The sequence below is a fragment of the Notothenia coriiceps genome, unplaced genomic scaffold, assembly GCF_000735185.1.
Source record: "Notothenia coriiceps isolate Sejong01 unplaced genomic scaffold, NC01 NC01_scaffold00000664, whole genome shotgun sequence".
Taxonomy (NCBI): domain Eukaryota; kingdom Metazoa; phylum Chordata; class Actinopteri; order Perciformes; family Nototheniidae; genus Notothenia; species Notothenia coriiceps.
The window spans coordinates 95,011-113,112 of record NW_011333365.1 but is presented as its reverse complement, the minus strand read 5'-3'; the positions used below and the strand labels follow the sequence as shown (position 1 = coordinate 113,112).

The 18,102-nt window shown below is 40.4% G+C and overlaps 1 protein-coding gene across 7 annotated transcripts in view; it reads left to right on the top strand.

Annotated features, from left to right (window-relative positions):
• The window catches only part of tanc2b (tetratricopeptide repeat, ankyrin repeat and coiled-coil containing 2b), a 170,345-nt gene that overhangs the window by 78,343 nt on the left and 73,900 nt on the right, over nucleotides 1-18,102 (top strand). For all 7 annotated transcript variants that reach the window (XM_010783447.1, XM_010783439.1, XM_010783426.1 and 4 more), the window contains exons 4-5: nucleotides 9,749-9,820; nucleotides 13,877-14,056. In XM_010783447.1, coding sequence (XP_010781749.1) covers nucleotides 9,749-9,820; nucleotides 13,877-14,056 — 252 coding nt within the window. The remainder of the gene's footprint in view (nucleotides 1-9,748; nucleotides 9,821-13,876; nucleotides 14,057-18,102) is intronic.

Below are 18,102 nucleotides of genomic sequence, written 5' to 3'. Positions count from 1 at the left end.
AGTTATCATGTCAAATTAATATTAAATTCAATTATGGGACTTCTTGGACCTTTTAGTACTGAACAAACAATGAAAAATACATAACAAATATAAAGAAAACCGATTATGGGATATCTTTTATAACACCCGCCGTCAGGTGTGCCGCGTGAATAGCACATCTTGTCAATGCAAACAGACCGTTATAGCACCGTTATAATTCATGTTAAACCTGAGATTCGACTAGAGGACAAATAAATAACAGAATAAAGGTCATGAGATCTCGGCATTGCACAAACAAAAAAATCAACATTTGCCTTCACTGGTGGTGAGAGAAAACAAATCCCATCACAGTTCATTTGTGAGACTTTTACCTTTCTAGTATTGAACAAACAATGAAAAAATACATAAAATATGAAGAAAAACGATTATGCAATCTAATTTATAACACCCGCCATCACGGGCCATGGACTCACTTTTAAAATAAAAAATGTAAAATATATATTTTTTTTTAAAGTATCGAAACCGGATCTGATTTTGGTACGGTATACCGTAGCCACCAGTAACCGGTATTTCGGTAATACCGGATACCGGTATGCATCCCTAGAAGACAATACAACTTTAAATGGGTCAGTTAACTGAAGACCCTGCCCAGCCCCTCCACACACACAGCTACTGGACCATTCATTAATGTCCATACATTCAAACTGGACCTTTTTGACGAGCTTAAATATAAGAATGGCTTTCTTTGAGCGACAGATCTTTATACAATGCATCCGATTTTGATGGTCATTTGTTTGGCAGTTGGTACAAGTGGGAAGCTGTTTCATGAACTTTGACAACATTAGATAATAATTGTTCCCTTTCTCTCTTTTCTGTTTCCCTTTTTTCTCGTTCTGTATTTTTTCCCTTTTAGCAATTAACTTCAGGTCTGACGCAGGCCTTATGGGAAATGAAGTCCGGCAGAAGGCAGCGCTGACTAGCTGGGCAAAGAAATACGTCGTGGTCGAGATCCCACCTTACTGCAGGCAGATAGGAGGGGAGGAGGTGGAAGAGGAAGAGGAAGAGGAGAAAGAGAAAGAGGAGGAGAGGAAGGCGGACGAAGAGGAAGGGGAAGAGTTGGGGGAGAGCTGGTCTCCGATGGTCCCCAGCAGTGACAGAAACAGTGGAGAAGCCATGGACTGCTCCTGCAGCCTGGAGGAGGAGGGGGGGGGGAAACACCTGCCCCCTGTAACACACATGTAAATCCACACACACACACACACACACACACACACACACACACACACACACACACACACACACACACACACACACACACACACACACACAGGGTGGAGGTGCTGGGAAGGGTGTGGTGGATACCCCTGGATGGAGGACATGGAGGCAGTAGACTGAAACATCCGACACATTTCAAGACAAATAATAGAAACGAAAAAGCACGATTTTCACCTTTCAAGTGCACTCACTCGTCTCACGGAGTAAATCAAACACACCTGTTATAATAAAACTCCCCCATCACCCAGGTGTGAGGGGAGGAGTCTCAATTTAGCACAAAGAAAAAGCTTTCATCGGCACAATGGACGCTCAGCATAGAGATTATTTTTTTGAAAAAGGTTGTTTATATTTAATATTGTGAGATGATTTTTCGTCCTCTAAAGGTTTCTTGTATTAGGTGTCTCGTGTCTGACGAGGGGCTTTGGAGATCCCTTGTGTTGTGAGTGTTTAAAACATGTTTCCTCCTGTGTTCTAGATACAAATGTTTATCCCATATTCTTCTGAGACAGTGGGCGGATTACATTAAGAGAATTCAAGGTGAGTTATAATAACCGAGTGACTGAGAAACAACACTCACGGGACAGATGATGGATTTGAAGAGGAGACGGTCTTAGTTTGATGACATACTGGAGTCGTCCTTTTTGGCACAGAAACTGAATCAAACAATATTTATCAGTCAAAGCAGAGCACTCACAGTTTGTCGTTTGGTCGTAAATCTCTTGCTGCTACTTGAGATTATCTGGTGATTTCGGCAGCTGCCCGCACACACACAGAGAGAGAGAGAGAGAGAGAGAGAGAGAGAGAGCGAGAGCTTCCCGTATCTCCTGATATTCAGATTTCAGAGTGCTGTGCGTATAAAGGACTTATTTGTACCATCAATTAAATACTGTACAGTCTCCAAGGTTACCATCAAGGACGTCATTATAAAAGCAACTAGCTTCAGGAAATGTTTTCAAATTAAATTTGCCCTCATACTGTTATTACCCCTTAATGTTGTTTTTCCCTTTAGGCTACATCGTCCCAACGTACAGAAAGTAGGTACCTATTAGAGATGGAAATTCAATCTTGGATGAAACTTATAATTAAACGTGTCCCAAAACAGTGTTATAAGACAGACAGATGGATGAGGAGAGGCTTTCGGACGCTTCAATATGTCCTCCCTCATACATGAGGGGTCAAAATGTCATGTTGTTGAATTCAGTTTAAAGACTAAATTTTGTATTGCTCTATTGGGTTTAATCCCTTCTTTTTATCTCAAAGAAACAAGAACAAACTGAGAATGTCCTTCCTAAAAACTCAAGAGACTTCCGTCATACTATTTTAAAAATAAAGCAGATGACTCAGCCTCACAGAATACAGCTCGGGTTGGATTAATCATATTTGAATTCAAAGTAAAAAGCCCATTCAGGTGTTTCTGATGTCAAGTTTTCCACTTTGTTGTGAGCAAAAACCTAATAGTATTTAGTATCTAAAATGTGTCTTTCATCACAAATGATTAGTACTAAGTAAATGCACCTGTTTGAGTTTCAACCTGAAAGATGGTACGTCAGTTCTCGCGGCAATATTTGACCTAAAATGAAATGTGTATTTTTCTAATTGAAGCCCATTTCCAATCTGAAGCGTGCACCTCTTACAGATGTTGACACACTCTAATGTTGTTGACCATCGGTTCAATCTGTGTTATTAAACCCACTCCAGTGAATATCTCAGATAGACTTTCCTGTCCTCACTCGGTCTCATTGGTCTTCAGCGTGTAATCTAATGACGGTTATAAATCTATATTTGTTGAACATGTTCTCGTTACGTTCTGCTGATCTTCTCTTCAATAGGATCTAAATGCACTTGTACAGCGATCTCCTCTGAACTACTTGTCACTACTTTTCTATGCAACCAATGTAACTTTCTATGACACTGTATTACAGTATAAAGGATCTAATTTGATATTTATGAGAAAACATTTTTAATGTCTTACCTTTGTATATTTGTGTAAAAAGTTTGTGTTACCTGCCTTGATAAATACAGTTTGAAATGTCTTTGCTGATCGAATAACAACAACTGCTCTGAGTTTTCTTTGTCTGTGTGTCTCGTTCGATTCTTCAACGCAGCTTAAAAAATAAATAAAAACGATTTCTTAAGATCTTCGGTTGGTTTAGGTTTGGTTTAACATGGACACACCTAACCACGTGACTTCCTTATTGTCAAATAACTTCAAGTTACTTCGAATTGAAGTGTTTATCTTTGCTTTTTCTTATTAAGTATATCCACATGTACGTATGTCGCAACAACCCAACATGTCAAACAAAGCACTCTTACAATAATGGGACAAGATGACACTTGATGCTTTTCCAAAGATTTTTATACACAAGATGTCTTTTGTTACAAAAATATTAGCAGTGTTAATATTGTAGTCCAAGACCAACATGATGAGAGCATTCCTTCAGTGCTTATTTAACTGAGCCTTTCTAAATATGGAGATTCACATTTAATAGACCATACCAGAGGTTCTGAGGCATTTTCTACAAATCGGATATAATATTTCTTACCATTAACTGTGATTAACGTTCATTTGTATCTTCCCTCCAGTTTCAGGCAGCGAAATCAATCTTTGACCGACATCTTTTGCAGATATTTAAGTTAGGAGGTTCAGAGTGAATACTTAAAAACAGACTCAGTGTTCATTGTGATAGATCGCACCATTGAAGATTGAAGATTCAACTTATTGTCATTACGTAGAACAGGTCTATGTAACAAAACGCTTTCTCTGCATTTGACCCATCCTAGTGTTAGGAGCAGTGGGCTGCCATTATGTACGGCGCCCGGGGAGCAGTGTAGGGAACGGTGCCTTGCTCATGGACACCTCGGTAGCACTTGGTCTTTCCGGGACTTGAACTGGTGACCTTCCAGTTGCCAAGCCAAGTCCCTATGGACTTCGCCAGCACCGCCCGTACCATTGTGTTATTTAAAGGAGTTTGCACAGGACCACAAATACAGAACGCTTATCATGACGCTTTAAAGTTCTATTTGTAGATAATTGCATGACGCTAGGCAGAACATGTCAATTAAATATTTCCTTTTGAATACTTTTCTCTTAGTTGTTGGCTTGTCCTGTGGTATTAGTACCTTAAACTAACCATTCTTTGACATACACTGAGCAGGTGGTGTTTAGTGACTTATTACTGATTACAGACTCAACTATAAAAGCTTGATATCTTAAATGAGTTTGTTCAAACAAGTCCAGTTAGTTTAGTGTTTGAAATTCGTTTTATTTCTGTGTATAATTCAACTGTTCATCAGGCCCTAGAAGCATTCAGAAGGGTCTGCTTCCCACACAGTACATCAGTTTCTTTGCTCTAATGCTCTTCTTGTAAAAGAGTAGGATACACGCATTAAATCAGAGCAGATATGAGCATTGTCCTAAACGCAGTTAACAGCTTGTGAAACTGCTGCCTCTGCTCCCCCTTCCGCTCTCACTCTCCTTCATACTGTTCTGCTCAGCCCACCTGCATTATGCTCTCCCCACAGACTCACAACAACTAAGGTCCATAACGTATTGTCCCTCTACTGGGAGCCCTGAATAACTGCTGCCGTTTGTCCTCCCTGTAAAGTGAGGCTGCTTAGGAGTTGACAGGATTCTCTTTTGGAAATGTATAAATACAGCTAAAACAGTTAGCGCCTTGACAATGTTTCCCTGATGTCAAATTTTCCGGCCACATTATATGCCCAGAGAATTTACAATAGTTTTTAGTTTTTTTATTATTTCGAGTTTTTCTGAAATGGATTACAACTGCATTTCGTTATGCAACCGTATGCTACTCATCTTTTTATTTTTTAATGCTTTAATGTCAACAACAAATTATACCCAAGCATGTTAACAGTGTTTACATCCATCAATTCCGATATGATTATAGCCATGGAGGTGTTAGACTTTTTGACCATTAAACTGGAGTGTTTGTACGTTTATAGAGAAAAACCTATAGAAACCAGGGGCTTTAATAGAAATACACTATTATATCTGGCTGCTGCTCTATGACCGATGTGTTTTTGTTTTTCTATATCTGGAATATTTGCAGTCCTGCTGTGTTTCCTTCACATTTTCATTTTGCCTTTCAACTATGATTGAAAAGCTTGTTGATCTCACACCATAGGTGGGCTCCTTGCCTTGTTCAATGTTAGTAACCCAAAACAATTTTTTCATACAATTTAAAGTTCAGATGACTAACGTTTAGCTGATCTGTTCAGGATTAAAGTAGAACCCCTCTTTGACTTGGTTGAAAAAAACATTTGTGGTCTCATCTTGTTCAAAGGTTCTTAATGTATGTATTTGTGTGTTTGTACACTATATACATTACACGGGTATATGATGTGATCTGGATGAAAGTGGTTTCCTATTGTTATACCATGGCAGGATATCAGAACCCTCCACTTCCTGTGGTAGCCCAGAGCTGGACCACTGCAGTCATGAGAAGAAAGCACTCTTCTGACAAAAGACTATATGTGTGTGTGTTAGCTTACACCGAAGCTGATGCTAATGAAGATGTCTGCCAACTGTACAGCTAAGCAGATGTCTGTGCTCTCATATGGCTTACTCACTGTGGTGATGTGATTCATTAAGATGCTCCACTTTGTTGAGAATATGATTAAATCCAACCTAAATGAATGTCAAAGCAGAGGAGCAGTGTTTGTCTGGGACCAAACTAACAAGCCCACAGTGCTAGATTTTGCACACATGGTTTGAAAATGAATGGATTAGTTGATTGACAGCAGGAACGGTGATCAGGCAAAAACAAATAGTTTTAAAGACTTTAACATGGGCTCTATTGGTTAAAATATTTATGTATATCCTAGTTTCTTGAGTCTAAGTAAACATGTTAAAATGTATATACAGATATTTAGTTTAATATGATATAAATAGAGATAATTTCCGATAGTCAGCAGCACACTGAACCACTCTTTATTTACCTTTTCCAATTTCAAACTTTTTTTTTTATAAATTACTTTCAGTGCTCACAGACGACCACTCCATGTGATGTATGGTACGCACATCCATTTTTTATTTGTGTGTGGGCAACCATGTGCTGCATACATGTCATTGTGTTTTATCATCCTATAGCTCGCACATGATCCCTCTATTTCACCAGGGTTTATATGGATTCTAGGAAGTTTAAAATGTAAATCTCTAGAGAAGGAGTTGTTAAATAGGGTTCTTGGATAATGTAGTGCGCCTTATTAGAAATGAGTCATTCATTGCACCAAACCCACACAACTATTTATCTTTCTGTCTACGGAGACGTCATGCATTGAAGGTGTGCAAAGTACAAAAAGGATTTCTGTAATGTTCAAATACTACAAAGTGAAAAAACGGATGAAGAGTCATCATGACAACTCTTTGAAGATCTTTTTTTAACCTGGAATGTTATTTTTAGAGAATGGGGGATCAGTTGGCGTTGACATGGATAGTGCAGGTGTTTAATTAGGGGTTGCTTCCTGAGCAAGTTGGCATCACAGCATCATTAAGGCCCCACGGTATTAGTAAGGTAAGAAATAAAACCGCAAGGAAGTGAACCTAACACAGAATCATAGATTGTCAGTGAGTGAAGTCATTTAGCTGAAGGATGTTATTTTCTTGGCTCCTAATATCAGGGATGTGTCTCAGTTATACGCCTCAGTTGCAATTTTCCATTGCTGGCTTTTTTAACGGGCATCGATTGAACTTTTTGGGGCGAGTCTATTAGTTTATTTTATTAGTGTGACAGGATCTATCAGTCACAGAAAAGGAACCAAATCCATTTCAAATCCTAATTCGTTCCAGCTACCCTCCTGCAGAGTAGTTATTCCAAGATTTTGGACATGAGGATCAAAACCGCTATGAGCAACTAGTGACAACTTAGCTGTCTCTCTTCTATTTTTACCAAAGGTGATCACACAAAAGGAGCCCGCTTTATAGCAATCACCCAGTGCCTTAGAAAACAGGCCCTTTTTTTAGAGCCGAGGTCACATTGAACACGGAGAACACCAGCAGGTTTATCAAAGTCAGTCTGGGCGATAATGATGGTAGAGTTCTCCGCCATGCTCCATGGGATCCCTATCAGATGTCACTCTTACTTCTCTCATAATGACTCTTTGTCCAAGTGCGAAATTGGCTTGCTCCTTTGACATCCTAACACAGCACCGTGGCATTACAGCTCCAAAGAATAGCCAACAGTGTAAGTGCACCATTATTTCTTGGGTTTTGGACATGGTCTTTTAGCTTCAGCGAGAGCAAAGCTTTGATTTTCCAGCTGAATAAGATGTTGGTTACAAAGTGCAGATGGTCTTTTCTGACTACCGAGTTCAGTTGTATTCTTGTGTTGTTGTTGACCGAGTTGTTGATAGATGTTCTGTAAGGAACTAGAATGATGTCCACTGTTTATCTCTGCGGTTGGAAAGAAAAACACGTCTGTGTCTTCTGTCAACCGTAGGTCCTCCCCTTTCGTGTTGCCTGCTCAATAGGCCATTGATCTGTGTGGCAGGGCATTGTACTGCGATTGCTTGTAACAAAAGAGCAATCTGCACAGCAGAAAAGAAGCTTTCTCTTGCACATAAAAGAAGTACAAAGACGTGTTTGCTAAGCCTGAACATAAATGGTAGTTGAGAGAAAATAGGCACTAAGAGGTAAAAGCACAATGGTGATGTGTGACATTTTTCCAAAACCTCAACAACAGAGTTATTCAAATTGGAGGTTAAACTCAGAATTGTCATGTTGTGGGTGGAATGTAATTGAACCTGACTAAATTGTTTTATGTCCAGCTTTTTATTTCTTCTTTATTATTTCGTAATTCAGTATGTGTCACAATCAGATGGACTGTTAAAATCACCACACACCTTGAGAAGACTAGTACCAAGTAATTGTCTGATCTATTGTATCAAATTCTCCAGCTTTATTGTCCTTTGTTCATTAAAATTATTAACGCTCCAGATATGACATTTCCAGCAACTCGACTGGCTTGATGACAAGCGAGCCGCTTCAAACGTCACCTAAGGTGTTCATCAGATCCGCTGCAGGAGCGTAGCAAGGGTGCAAAATCTATTACTGTACATCATTGAGCTTTCCGCTCACAACATCACACTCTTCATGGGTGCATGCCTTGATTTTCATGGCTCAGTGTGCAAGCGTCGCTCATAGCTAGTGCGCATCATCTTCAAAGCACGTATCGATCTTCACAACATTGATTTTACTAGATGATATGGCTCATCGACTATACGAGGTGAGAAGCTATTTTTGGTGTGTTCTGTTGTTGAACATACAAGTAAAGAACATTTTGGCAGCAGGATTTATAGTTTTTTGTAAGAACACCAAGAATAACAATTGCTGACATTTTCTCAAAAACACTCCCAAATGACATGTTTTGATTGCATAACATTTCACACTTTGTCGGCATGCCTATTAATTTGAAGCCTCCTGACATGGTGGCTCAGGTCACGAAGCAAACTCCTATAAATCCTCTGCAGTGGACTCCATTCCACAATCAGTGTCAATCTGAGGCTGGCCCAGTTCTCACACAATCATGCCCCACGGCTTATTCTATCTTTCCATCGACAAGCTTGATCCGTCCACCAGCGATCCAATCTACCCTGCTGTGTGGCTCCTGGCACACTGTGTTAGTCTGCGATGGGAGAGATAATAATTGAGTGCATGTTTGGGTTTTCTGAGCTCTGTGTGATTGAAATACAATGCAAGGGCTTGCTTTAATGTAGTGTTTTCTACTTTATGCAACAATCTTTGACTTATCTACTCCCAAAAATCCATCCACTGGCTTGGACTAGAATTCATGCATCCTCACAGTTTAGATGTTATTATTAGCTCACTTTACTCCAGTGGGAGGTTTTGATTCTGAGTATAAATCATTTGTTCCTCCTCTGCTGGCCTGTCGTGCTTTACAGCAGATCCGTCCGCACTCGAACAGGATTATGAAACAATCCCCCGATGACACGGACTCTGCTGGCCAGTGATGCCGCCCCCTCCCCCCGCTCATTTCAGTTCCATCCACTGTGGCTAATTCTGCCTGCCTGCTCCCTTGGGCGTAATTGATCCTCATATCATTAAGCGTATGTGAATCTATCGTGGGGAAACGCCCACTGTTTTCCTTCTCGCTCATTGAAGCATAGAGCCCAGTGAGCTCTACCACAGGACTCTCTGCATGCAACAATGGCTGTAATGTCAAATACATTGTTTTCTGCATGCGCAGGCCTTGGTAATATATGTTTAGTCTAACAATGGGGAGCCGGAAGACGTGGAGTGTGTCTGAGCGGTCCTCCTTCCTCACCATAAGGAGCCGCTTGGTCCCAAAGAAGAAGGGTGCGGAGGGTCTCTGTGTGAGCAGCATGCTGGGGGTCCTGCGGGCCGACAGCTGGCTGATCCCAGAGGAGGAGATGGACTTTCTGTTGACGCCTTCGTCACCCTTCCAGAACTACAGAGCCCACTCCTTATCTTTCTCTTTCTGCCCTTCCTCTGCAGATGGCGGGAGCGAGGACTTGGCAGACCCCCGCTCGCCCGGTCTAGACCCTCACCTGAGCCACATCGGCCAAGGTAAGAAAACTGAAATCTGTTTTTTTATGTAATTTTTTTAATATATTAGTAACAGCAGCATCATAAAAGTTGATAAGGGATGTATGCAATAATGGTTCATTTACTAAATTAACCAACTAACTATTTTCTATGTGACAAACCGCAAGAACTCTCACAGTGTAAACACTACAACTGAACCCACAATAGTGAATCACTTCAAAATGACATGGAGAAAAAGACATTGAATATAAATATATATATTACAAGAATAGAAGAAAATCACAGCACGTATTAAACCCCAAAGAGGCTACATCAGTTCAGCCTCAGGGCATCTCCTTAATGACCACAATTGTTAATCAGATAATGGAGATGTCATACATCATCATTTTGTAACAAATATCAAAATAGAAATGTTCCGAGCTTTATAACCTTAAAATGAAATGAATTATAGGGCAGCAAAACAAACTATATCAATTATTTGGAAATGTAATCACTAACCTTCAGAAGAACAATTGTGGAGAGAAAGGAACGTCATATTGCAACTGGGAAAAATGATATCCCATGTTAATATGTTACTCTTTACATTTCAAGGGTATAGTTATTGTAAATTGTAATCCCTGTAATGATGCTGTAAGATGTCCTTTTTGTTGTTCTGTTTATGTTTTTATGTTTCATGTGGAACCTGCTTGAGCAGGTCTCCCTTGAAAAAGAGATCAATGATCTCAATGGGATACACCTGGGTAAATAAAGGTTTGAAATGAAAGGAAATGAAATGAAGGGAAATGGGGCACATTTCCCAACCAATATACAGCCCCTCTATTTTCTTATGTAGAAAAAAATCTATTTTTGTAAGTTATATTTCGGCAAGGTAGCTGTATGTGTGCCATGGTGTTGAGTGGGATTGGAATGGGTTAATGTTTTAATATTGAGCGTGTTGACAGGAAAATAAAAAATTCAATAATGAAAACCTGTTTTCCAAAAAAAGAAAAGAAAAAAGTTATTGGTAGTAATATGAGCTTTGCCCCTCATGAAATATAGTATTGCCTGCAAAAGCCAACTGAGCACCTCACCAAAACTTGTCTATTTTGTTGCTTATCCCGCTGTGTGCTGAGCCGTAACGAGGAGCAGAGATTCTAGGAAACAGCGTGCGCGCTCTTTGCCACCTTTACCTTCTCATTTCATGTAATACCTCTCTCTGGGCGCTCTCTTTCCAGACTCCATTTCTTCTCTCTTAATGTTTCCAGAGCAGAAACCCATGGAGGCCTTGTTTGCCGGTTGTATTTTATATTATGGCAGAGAACTTTACGACTACTGGAAACAAAGTTACGAGGAGGGAACTGTATTAATTTTATTTTCCTGCCTGTAAATCTGAGTTACCTCTAGGGGAAAGGTGTTTATCAACAAGGGGAATATGAGTGCTTGGCAGGAAATGTTTTTGGGCAATTATAATTTCACGTCGCCTTTTTTTCCCTCCCCTTCTTCCTGCATGTTTTGAGTCAAACACTTCCTTGAGTATCTATTTGCATTTATTTGTATGCAATAATTGGCCCTTAAACATGTCTCTTTTCAAAGTCTAAAATAAAACACCGCCATCGCTTCCTTCATTTGAATTCACCACTAAGGTGTGACTCCCTCTCATCCTTGAACATCACTGTTTGCATGAGTCAAGATTGCGTACCAATAAGTGCTTGATTTGGTACTTTCTTAAAAGGTATATTACGTAACATTGTCAAAATAAAAAAATGTTATACCCAAGGAAATATGTCATTTTGATCTACTGTACAACCCAGTTGCATGTGGTAACCTGTTATGGCTTCACCCCCCTTTTGTGCATTTGTCAACATCATAGTTGTCTGCCAGAAACTGATACATTAACTTTTTATCTCATTTTCAACCACATTTATAATATACACTTTTAAGATATGGTCATGTTTAACTAATTATCTAACCAGATAAAGGATCTTTGTCATTGGACTACATTTAATTTAGAGTTTTAAGAGAAACTAGCTACGCAAACATTAGCTGCAGGCAAACGGCATCTGAAAAACACTGATATTTTTACATAAAACTGCTTTATCAGTTATGTTCTACCAGTTTTAATCATCAGATCTGTTCGTTTAAGAGATAAGGAGACCTCTAGAAATATTTTCAGGCTCCTTGTCAAAACGTGGAACAATGAAAAAATCTCAACTGGGAGAAACACACTCAAATGTTAAACGACCGTTATCCAATGCTACTTGACGATCCCACTAACCATCATATATAGTATCACTTTAGATTTTAGGGTTATTAATTTCAATGAAGATTACTTACATTTCCTTACCTTAATGAATAAATAATGTATGCTTGTTCGGAATACCAAGTCCCCCTTTGGTATTCACGGTAGGCTCTGCATGCATGAGGAGAATTTCCATGCTCGGGGATGTAACCGCTGCTCCGGCTTTAGTTTTTTGCTTCTGCACTGACATTCCCAGTGAATGGATGGACTACATCCAGCACTTCTGGAGCCACAGATAGTCGTGTGTGTGCGTTTGTTCTTTCTATACTAGTGTATTTGCATTAAAACAACTGGCCCCATCCTAACCGTCAGACAGGCTTCCTCTGGGACTTGTCACGGATTAGTTTCTGATAATGGCTTCTCGTCTCAGTCTCTTGACCAGTTGGTTTTACAGCTCCGTCTGCAGGGACATGAGCCAGAGCTGATTCACAAAATGGATGTTGTGTTTGCAGACAGCTGGCTGATGGGACATTTAGTGTCTGAAAAAAGTTCAAGCCCTAATTTTTGGTTTTGGAAGAAAGGGATTACAATTAAAATGGGTGGGGTAAGTGATAGAGATGGGTTGTTGTGCTCCGTCTGTAATTACAGCTCATTGTGAAAGCTTTTTTTTTGTGAATTAAAAGTGCTTTGGTGATCATTACTGGGCTCTTTTTCTAGTTTATTTAAACATATGTCAGATGGTTAGAGAATCCTCCTTTGTTTATTAAAATGATTGGGTATTGTGTTACCACGAGGCCCAGAGAGCTCCGGTTGGCAGTGGTTTATTACAGTGACTGTGAGCGGCACGTGTTGCCTTCAGGGCTGTTCTCTCTACTGGGTCACGCCAATCTTTTTACACCCGATACTGATGACGCAATGCAGGGTTCTGCCAGAGTATTCATATCCACACATTTGTTTATGTTCCAAGTTGCTTCAGTTTGTTCAATGTGAATTTTCTGATTTGTTTTCCGATATCTTATAGACAAAAAAACAATCGATTGAAAAAATCACTAATAATGGAATATTGTAGCCCAAAACACAACCTCTGTGAATCATAGAGTAAAATATCTTGAAAATCACAGGCATGGGGTAATATATAAAAAACAAATCTGGTCAAAAATAATTACAATAGTTGATATTATACCGATAATCATCCAAATGGACCTAACACATCAAACTAGAGTAACTTACATACAGTTTATTTAGAAATATGTTAAAGGGGCCCTGCTATGATCATTTATAGGTTCATATTTGGATTTAGATTTGTTTTTATCTAAAAAGACATTTCACCTGAAACAAGGTGAAAAGGTTGGTTCCTTGGTTAACTGCTAAGAGATGGAACATCCCTTTAGCGCAAATGTTACATAGTGATGTCACTATGTTATGGAAGTAAACAAATGTCTACAATGGAGGCATTTAAGGCAGAGGGTGTGTGTGGGAGAGAAACTCCCTCTGGTGTTGACTCTGGGATTTGAGCCTTTGCAGACCTCTTACCTGCACATAAACCTATATAACACACTACAGGAGAGGGAAACCCAATAAGACATAATAGGGCCTCTTTAACTATTAATCTGATTATGGCAATTCACTAAGTATCAGCAGAATATCTCATGTTAATCTTATTAATACATGATAAATCAAGGCAGAAGGATATTGAAAAGTCTACATCAGTGACATTATACCTAAATATTATATATCAGTTCTTAACATAGAAATTGAAGTGAAGTCTCTGTGCTTTTTTGCAGACACTTACTCCCAACAGTGTCAGACTGTTAGAGCAGAGTGAAGCATCTCATCGTGTTCTCCCTCCCATCCTGCAGGTGGCAGCTTAGACAGCGACTGTGCCTTTGAAGGAGACTACGCTGTGCCGCGGATCTCCATGACCGAGGGCATGCAGCACATTCGCATAATGGAGGGCGTGTCCCGCTCGCTGCCCTCCTCCCCGCTGCTCACCCACCAGACCATCAGTGTCAGGCTGCAGCCCGTGAAGAAGCTCACAGGTAAACCCCCTGCACTGAACTCATAAAGAGTGCAAGATTTGAATTAGCCTTGTCACATTTGCACGAAAGAAAATCCCACAGCCGACAGAAATGTGTGCTAAACCTGGTTTAAATGAGTCTTGTTCGCACATCCTCGTCTGTAGCTGTCCTCCCCCATGGACTCATTGTTCTAATACAGCCTCCCTTAACCCTTCACTGTACCACTGTAAGCATAGACTCTAATCCCAAATCACACACAGGAAATTAAGCATATTTTGGTAAGGAAAATAAGGGGGAGAGGACTTGATACTCCCCTTGAGGGTTGTCAATAATCAGAAATCAGTCATGGTGTAGCTTACCCACTTAATTTGCAAATAAGAAGAAGAAACGCCGGGCTCAGTCGTGTTACAATTTTGAATTCTTGTTATCACTAAAGGACTGGGAGCTGTGGCCTCCTGTTGTCCCTCTTCATCTCCCACCACTTATCGCCTCTTTCCACACTGAGGTCCCTCTCTGTTTCCCCATTACCTGGATTACGAGGCTGTGTCATGTTCCTTCTGCTTTCATTTTGGAGGTGGATTGCGGCGGGTTTTGGTACACAGGGCACGTGGTCATCCAAAGCTCGCTCACTGCTGCTGTGCTGGATTTCAAAATGAAATATTGACATTGCAGCTTCACCCAATATCAGCAGTGAAGGAGAATAGCAGTGGGTGTGCAGGACTTGATTCAGGAGTCGCCACTAGGGTGCACCAGCCTCTCAGCTACACCGCATCATAAACCATTTCTGACCTGCCGCGGGGAATCATTAATTTTGGCATCACACGGAATGATTTATAGTCTCTCACGGGTCATTTAAAGTGTGGGTTTTGCAAGAGGAAACTCAACCAAAACTGATTTCATTCTACCTGGGTGTGCCTCACCACAGCCAGAGAGCTCTGTGTGTGGCAGGATCCTGCAGATTTTTAGAGACTTTCTTAGACCTAGCCCATTTTTGTATTCCTCGCTTTGCTTCTCCCTGCTGTTTGAGAATCCATCTTTTCTCCATTAGTATTTTGCCTTAACTTCATATTTTGTGCCAACCTAATTTTATGTGTCTACACTTTCATCTGCGTGAGTCAAAGTGATGTTTTTAGATTGTCAGCGTGTATGTGAATCTGTAAATGTGTGTGTGTGTTGATGGCTGTCACAGAGGAACATGTTTAGCTTGATTACTGACAGCTGCCTTATTTGTTCTATTCTTATTTCACGGCTGACAGAGGGAGAGGTTTGTTTGCAGTTTTGTCAAACGTGTCATCCCTCTGCTTGTTATATTTTGTCAGTCAGGTGCCTCTAGTTGCGAAGGCTGCATTTGTATTTTTAGATTTTTTTATCTTGGGAATTAGGAATCCTCTTATTTCAGGTTTGTGTGATTTGTTATTCCTCTGCATAATTGTTCCACGTACACTTTGCGCGCATGACAGTGAGATACATGTATTTGCCAGGATTAGCCCGTCACTGTGGTAATCCTCCCGGATTTATGTCTCTGTCACATCACCTATTGTTTTTTATATAGTATTCTGTTATTAATAATTAGGCCTTTGACAAAAGACAACATAAAACTGCTATTTTTTACAGCCAGTGTGGTCCCACAGAACTAAAATCTGCTAGTCATAAAAAATGAGTGGCTCTAGGGCAGCTAATAACTTTTATCAATCAATCAATCATATTTTATTAGCCCAATAACACGTTTGTCTCAGGAGGCTTTACCGAGTGAACAGCATGCAACACCCCTTTTAGACCCCTGCAGCACACAAGAAAAAGCTCCCTTCTGTCCATTAATCAGCCAAATATATTCTCGATCATAGCTTGGTATATAACATTTCAGAAAATGTGTGAAAAATGTCAATGCCAGTTACTCAAAGTCCAAGGTGGTGTACCCAAAAAACAAAGATATTCACTTTATGATATGATATTTACGATATAAAACAGAGAAAATAACTAAATCTACGTATTGGAGAGGATAAAACAAACAACAAAATTAGTTGCATCTCTAACCGGCTCTAGGGCAGGGCTTCTCAAACTCCGGATCAAGGTCCGGATCCGGACCGAACTACAAATCAATCCGGACCAAACCCTGTGTCCCATTATTAAAAAACAAATGTAAAAAAATTCTGATTCTGATGTAAATTAAAGTGGACCTATTATGCTATATTGGAAACATATATTGTAGGGCCATACCTATACAAAACATGTCTGGGAAGTCTTTTGCTTAAAATACCAAACAGTTCACCCATTGTAACCATCCCTCATACTGCTCATACCCCTCTTTTGCAGCCCTGTTAGAGAATCGCGGATTTTGGGTCCTTAGCTTGAAAAAAAAAAAAAGAGGAGGCGGAGCAAATGCCTGATCAGAATTCTACCGGAGATAAAGTTAAATTCTGCTGTGATAAAATGCCATCCTGTTCTAAACCACATCAAAGATTATTTCTGAAACAGTATGGAGCTCAAATGCTTTTTCTCTTGCGGGTTTATCACAAGGTGAGTTCTTTTTTTATTTCCTGCTTTTTAAACACATGTGCTCTCCAGTACAGGTTAGCTCTGAGTGTTAGCGAGGCTTGCTAGACGAGATTACGTCCAAAACACGTCTGGCATTGTTTCTGATAGCAATTTTCTGTGGGTCCGCTGCCAATTTGACGTCAGATCGGCAGCAAATCTGTACCCGCTCGTTGTACCCCTGTTTTTAAAAGATTTGGGTACGGAGGAAAAGAGAGAGGGTTTTATTGTCTGACGCTGCGTAAGTTCCCCGACGCACCGGGGACACATCTTGTATGTATAAAAGACATCACAAAGTGTATTTTGCATGATAGGTCCCCTTTAATGTATATTTTATTGTGTCTGACGCGTTGTGAGAATGAACGTGCATATATATTTACTTGTGTGCACGAGTGTGACACGCATTGCAGTTAACCGCAAGTTTGCCTTGACTTTCTAATGCTTCTAATGCCATCTTTACTGGCATTGATCCGGACCATTGACCTTGTATAAAATTCACAAGTGGACCTTTAACAAAAAAGTTTGAGTACCCCTGCTCTAGGGCATGGCAAAATATCAATATCTTTGTGTTAGGTCATAAAAATGGTGATATCTGCAATCTTATTTCTCTACAGCCCTATTGGCCCTATTACAAACCTGAGTTATTCTTTGGTTATTCCTCAGATTGCATATCAAAATGTAATTTCATGACTTATAGGAGGTGACCCTCTCTCACATAAACACGTCTGGCTCTAAAACAACAGGTACAAAAATGTCCCCAAGTACCCCCAGGTCCCTCAAGTCCTCAAAAAGTCTGCGCTCAAGTGCCATTGAGCACCAGATTGTACTCCGCCTCAACCACCCCGGCTTTCTCACCCTTTAATTAATTCAACTCAGTGCCACTTCCTGCACAGCTTGACAGTAGCGAGCGTGTGTGCTGCGTCAGAGGGCAGAAACCCCTCCCATGGCAGAGGTGGGAGAAAGAGAGGTGGCATATGAGCACATTAGAGAGCAAACAGCAGCAGGTCTAAAAGGCTGCAGCACTTTGATCCACCCCCCCGTCCCCTCCCCCTCAACCAATCTCCCGTGGTTCCTCCACCAACCACAGTCTCTCTTCACCCTCCTGTGGCACATTGCCGGTGCTGGTGAGGACTTGAGTTATTCAACCTCAAGGCTCTGATGGAATGAAAATGCTATGAAAGCGCTGACCTTTTTAGAGAATCATTGAGTTTCTGATTTAATCCCCTCGGCCTGCATGAAGACTCTCAAGGGGGCCCTCAGTGCTCGAGGGGTCAACTTGACAAATAGGTTGGCGAGGAGACAGGAGGCATTCTGTACCGTGTCATTGCAGCTGACGGGGTCACAGGTTGGAAAATCCGTATTTTATATATGGACAGTAAACTATCTTAAACCAGTTACTCTGTTTGACTGTATTGTCTGATATGTATGTAAAGAGACAAAGGAGTAGTCATGCCTACGGGAATGGAATAAGTAGGTTCCAGTGACACTGACCGATACTCAAATGAACAAAATATAGTACCTGATAGTGTTTTTCC